The following is a 6,000-nucleotide window of genomic DNA, read 5'->3' as shown; positions in this document are numbered from 1 at the left end:
GTGTTTGGCATTGTGTTTGAAAAATATTTTTAAAAAAAATTAATTTTTTTTGTTTTAAATTAATATGTTTTTGATATTTTCTAATTATTTTAATGTGCTGATCTCAAAAATAATTTTTAAAAAATAAAAAAAATATTATTGGTATATTTTTCTGAGTAAAAATTACTTTGAAAAAAACCACAATCATACTCTCAAACACGCGTGTTTCATGAAAAAAGTTGATACCTTTCAATATTTTCAACAATAATACTGTAATGGTTATCATTACAATTATAATTATAAAAAAAACTAAGTAAAATTATGAAAACACTCTACAACCAAAGATAAATAAACATCTTGGATTAAGAAAATGTTTTCTTCTCTCTTTCTTGAAATTTTTATACTCTAGTCACCCATTTTTCCTATTTTATTATTTTATATTACATTAATTGGAATTTAATCCTAATAATTAATAATTTGTTTTAACTTGCTCAAGGTTTTGAAAAAAAATATATAATAAGTTAATGGTCAATTTTGAAAAATAAAATTCAATTTTATTACTTATAAAAAACTGAAATTACAAGGACTAGATTTGACACTCAAGCCAAAAAACACAAGATTTTTTTGTTCTTTTTTTTTTAATATTCTGTCCTTAAAATTTTTATTTTTTTATTTTCAATCTTTTTTTATCAAGGTTTTGACATTTTTATCATTAACTTTATTTTTATGCACTTCAATCCTTGATTTTGTGAGGAAAGAAAATCGTTGGAAAAAATTATAAAAAGCTGTTAAATATCCTCGTTTTAACAACATAAAAAAAATAAATATTTATGTTAACGAGTTTTATTTGATAAAATGAGTTCATTAACAATGTTTTGAATCATTTATCTTGCTAAAAAAAACTAGATTAATGCTTAAATCTTTTGACATTTGAGTTAATTTTCATTTCTTGACTGATTAAATATTGGATCAAGACCAAAACAAGTTTATTAAGGTTTTTAGATTATCTTCTTTTTTATATATATAAATTCTCATGTGAAAAAAAAGCTTGAAAATAGATTTTTCAAATCTTAAAAAAAATCTGACCCAACATTCTAACAGCCTCAAATGTCAAAAAAAAAAATTATTATATATTCCTCCCAATTTAAAAAAAATAAAAGAGTGACAGGTGAGCGGGCATCATAATTTCACAGTAATATAAGATAAAACTTGCTTTCAGGCACAGTAAGAACCAAAGAAAAGAAAGAAACTGGAAAGACAAAGCAGTAGAGCACACATGGTAACATAACGCATCTAAACTTGAAGAGTTATAAACTCGAAGACAAATCTGGATGCTGTGAGTACCACGTAAGGAAAACGAAGCCTTCGAGAAATTATGTTGAGGCATATTACAAGTCTGGTCCGTAATTTCAAACAGCATGGAGCAGCTTTGGAACCTGAAAATTTTCAACACCTGCACACAGCTCTTACAATCAAAGAGCTGGCTCTGCACATTGTCTCATCCATCTTCAGGAAAGAACTGGACGATCAATTTCTCCAGAAATGACAAACTGAACTGACTTTGATACCAATTTCCTGAAAAAAGGTAATGGCAGTCAGGTGCCGAGCTAGGACATTAGGTTTGAAAGGGCCAAGTTAGAAACAAAAATTTAAAGGGGGCAAAAGTTAAAACTTACTAATTTTAGAGTTAAAATTTATAATTATTCAAGAGGAAAACAGGGGGAAAAAATATTTTTTGCAAGGGCCGGGGTCCTGCCACAGCAATTAAATGTCCTGGTGTTTCGCAGTGAGTTTGCTTATGTTTTTAATGTTTTTTAAATATTTTTTTTAAAATATTAACATCTTTACTGTTTGTTGATAGGTATAATGTGTTAATGTAAAAATTAAAAAAAATTTGATATTTTTTTAATTTTAATATATTTTCAAACAAAAAATACTTTTAAAAAATATATTGCACCACAATACCAAACACAAATAAGTGTTTAAAAATACTTGTATTTTTTTTAGCTTCAAATTATATATATATATATATATATATATATATATATATATATGAATTTGAATTATTTTGATGTGGTAAACCCAAAATAAAATTAAAAAATTGAAAATTACTATCACATTATTATCTTAATTTGATATATGCTGCCACCAAATCACTACGAAATAAAGGACAAGATATTAAAATTGTACCAGGTACAATGAGAGACAAGGAATAAGTTTCCTGCATAGACAATCTTGATGTCTTGCAGAAATGTAGACGTGTTGAAACAGCAAATTGCACCTGCTCCATAATTTCAAGCGCCGTGCCGAAGCTTTGGCACAGAAAAACTCCTACAAAAAGCTTTTTACAAATAAAATCCAGGATTCGTCCATCGTCATCACGCTGCTTCAGTAGAGAACTGAAAAGTCAATTTCTCCACACCTGACAAAATAACAAACTTTGATGTCTTAAAGAACCAGATGACAGGAACACTGAGGACGGAGCAGTCCTTTCAGCGATTTAACCCACGAAAACATAATTTAAACTTTAAAAGAGAATGAGAGCAGTTAGATTGACGAAAGCCCATAGAACAATGCTTCTTCAGTAGCACAAAGATGGGCATTTGGGTGTAAATTAGCAGCGCAACTCTTCATTTAAAAGGGCTTCAAAAAATTCATGCTTGCAACTCTTCATTCCGATTTCTTGTGACCTCTCTTCGTGCTTGGCTAGCCCCATGAAGTGATTTCTATTTACAAAGTCAATCATAATTTTATTTTTTAAAAAAAAAAAGGGGGGGGGCGCGACCACACCAACCCAGTGGCACAACTGCAAGGAGTTGATCTCGCGATATTAAAGAGAACCAACAACCCACTGATAAACCCTGGGCAAAGTTTGACATTTTCCACAAGACAGCAACAGAAAACAAAGGGCTGTGGTACACAGACCATGATGCCTAATGAAGCTCTAGCCATGCATCTAAAGATGAAATCTAATTTTCTTCACCATCCACAGCTTGTCTAAAAGCTAATAAAAAGGGACATCGATTCAAGCAACAAGATCAACTTCATCACGGTCAGGAGGAACCACATCTAGTCTCATCATACTTCGATATTGATCTGGAACAGGTGCACCAGCCTGCACACACAGCTCCACTACAGCTGGAGCCTTGCCATAGTACCTCTTCAACTTGTTATCCAGAGGAAGCCCATTCGTATCTCGAACATGCCAAACATAATTGGGAGCCACAAGATCATCAATAGTTGCTTCTTGCCATGCATGCAGACCATCACGATGCTGATGCTTTGTTGCCTTGCACATCCTCACCTTGTGTCCCTTAGGGCCTACCTGAACTTCAGGACAATATCCGCAGGTTAACACACCATACTTTTCCATAATCTTCTTTGCCCCAGATATCATTTTGAACCATGACTCCATGGTCCCAATGCTTATTTCCCTTAAATCAGTCACTCCCTCAAGTGATTCTTCCAATTGATCAGTTTCTTTATCCAGTATAAAATTTCTTGCTTCATCAAATTTGGTCCCAAGATCAGAACCCATCAGAGGATCAAGGTTCTCATCATGCAAATTACGCTCATTTTCATCATTTTCCTTCGCTTGCTCAAAGTCTACGATTCTTCCTTCAATAGAGTACACGGGTTTTGTCCTCCTCTTTGTAGGGTGCTTTTCAAGGTCGACACCAGCCTGTATACAGAGCTCTACAATGGCAGGGATACGAGGGACCCTGCGACTCTCGTCATGCACAACTCTTGGCTTGCCAACACGATCATACAGATGATAGGATTTGGGGGAAAAAACCACATCATGCACTCTCCCCTTTCTCCAAACATGAGTGGAACTCCTCATTCCACTTCCAGGACCAGTGCAGGTTCGAATTTCATGGCCCACGTGGCCAATATGTAACTCATGGCAGAACCTGGATTAGAGAACCTAATGACAATAAGTAGAGCAACAAACTAAAAATTAATACAATTACACCAAACCATTTCTCAGAAGTTTTAAATTCTCAATCAAAATTGTAAATTTCTTAATTATTCATTATTCAACTGCACTAAGAATAGATTCGAAACAAATACCAAAATGACCACATTTGACTCACTCAGAAATCAAGAGTGAAACAAGACCCCTTTTTCCATTCCTAAAGTAGTATTGTTTGGTTAACCAGTAACACGGATTATAATTCTACAATAAATAATAGATATTATTCTCAGTTAAATACATTATTCCATTCCTTTAATAAATATCCATCACAATAATAAGTAAATTCAAATTCATTGAAATTGAAATTGAAATCCTATTCTCCTTCCAATTCCAATCACTTTGAATTTCTAAACAGAAATTCACAAATAGACCCACAACCACAGGCCAAAAACTGAGTCTCCTTTTCATTTCATTTTATCTGAGCTTGATAAATTACCCCATTTCTTTACTAACATTACAATCAACAATAACAAAATTCAAGTTCAAACCAAATTAAAAAACAAAACCCATTTAAAATCCAATCTAAACTCACAAAAGGAACCAGACCCACAAATCCAAATCCAATCTTTCAACCATTTCTTACCTGCACTTCTGAACAGGAATAACTTTAACAAGCTTAGAAATCCCAGAAAGCAAAACTTCACGGGCTTCATAAACTTGGTAAGCAACAGGCACAAGTTGAGGGACTAACAAACCATTATCAGGTGGATTCTCCAACATTCTACAAGGTTGTAACTTTCTTGCTTCCTTTTCTTCTTTAGCTCTTTTAATGAGCATTTTCATAGGTGTTACATATGGTTTTCTTTCTGACTTGTCTCTAACAGGTTTTGGTACGTCTTTGTATGATGGGTCATTTGTTTCTGTCCCATAGGGTAAGGGAATGGGTGTTTTTGATGAGAAAAAATGGGTTAGGTTTGGTTTTTTTGAGAGCAGGTGCTGGGGTTTTAGTATTATGTTCATTTTAAGGAAGGATTTGTTAGGGTTTTTGAGGTTAGTGATTTTGTGACTGGAAAAAGTCCAGAGCTTGATTAGTTCAGGAGCAACAAAAAACTGAAGAGGACTGGACACCAGCAGAAAGATCCACCCATCATTTCTACTTCAATTTTTTTCAGTTTTATAAACTTGAGAATGCGACGTCGTTTTCCAACGCTCAAAATTTAATCATCAATTTTAGAATTGATTATTGTTATTGTTATGAATTAAAAATTGATAAATTTAAATTCACTCCAAAATCTTGGTGATTTAAATAAATTTTTAAATAATATTTTTTTATAAACTATTAAAATTTTGTGTGCATGTAATTTAATCATACGATAGAAATAAATAAATAAAATTGAGAAAGGGACGTTTTTTAATATATGAATTGAGGTTCATCTAAAGTATTGGAATAAAAGAATTATGTTATTAATGAAAATTTATATAAAATTATATAATTATAATTATAGTATCTATACAATAGTTTGTATTTATTTATATTCATTAGAAATCTTGATTTCAATTCATCTTAATATAACAAACCAAATTCGGACATAATTAGGACTTGAGTGGATTATTTCTGATTTTCTGTCTTAAGAAAACTTGAAGGTTTAGCATTTACAAATATTGGTTTTTATTTAAGAGTTTGTTTGGCATGATTTCCGTAAATTATTTTTTTAATTTTTGATTAAATAAATAGATTAATTTTAAAATTAGAGTAAATTTTTAAATATTTTTAACCTATTAGTTCTAGCCCATATATCTTCATTTTTCACAAAAAATCTTCTATTTTTTTTTTCTTTTTTAGATATGCAGTGCAACTATAATTATTTTTATCATAAATTGTTCTGCTGGAGTTTGGTTGAACACGATGGTAAATAATTGAACAAATGATCATCTTTTACCACCAATAAAGATCTCTAGCAACACACTCAAGCATGAAAACTCTATCAGAGACAGGTCTACTTTACAGCTAACGAGGATATTATCAGAGACTTCGAAGCTGGGCATGAGGTGGTTTGTGATGGGAGACAATGATACTCTATTTTTTCCTGATAATTTGATTA

The 6,000-nt window shown here is 31.7% G+C and overlaps 1 protein-coding gene across 1 annotated transcript; it reads right to left on the bottom strand.

The window, feature by feature from the left end:
* Positions 1–2,809: 2,809 nt before the first annotated feature.
* LOC7457581 (APO protein 3, mitochondrial) lies at positions 2,810–5,043 on the bottom strand. The gene is made up of 2 exons (XM_024586177.2): positions 4,542–5,043; positions 2,810–3,893 (listed from the first exon to the last, which is right to left on the bottom strand). The coding sequence occupies exons 1-2, from the start codon at positions 4,916–4,918 to the stop codon at positions 3,005–3,007; spliced, it is 1,266 nt and encodes a 421-aa protein (XP_024441945.2). The 5' UTR covers positions 4,919–5,043; the 3' UTR covers positions 2,810–3,004.
* Between the last annotated feature and the right edge of the window lie 957 nt (positions 5,044–6,000).

Source organism: Populus trichocarpa, chromosome 15 (assembly GCF_000002775.5).
Source record: "Populus trichocarpa isolate Nisqually-1 chromosome 15, P.trichocarpa_v4.1, whole genome shotgun sequence".
Classification (NCBI taxonomy): Eukaryota; Viridiplantae; Streptophyta; class Magnoliopsida; order Malpighiales; family Salicaceae; genus Populus; species Populus trichocarpa.
Note: the sequence above shows the minus strand (reverse complement) of the source record. Positions and strands in the feature narration are given on the sequence as shown.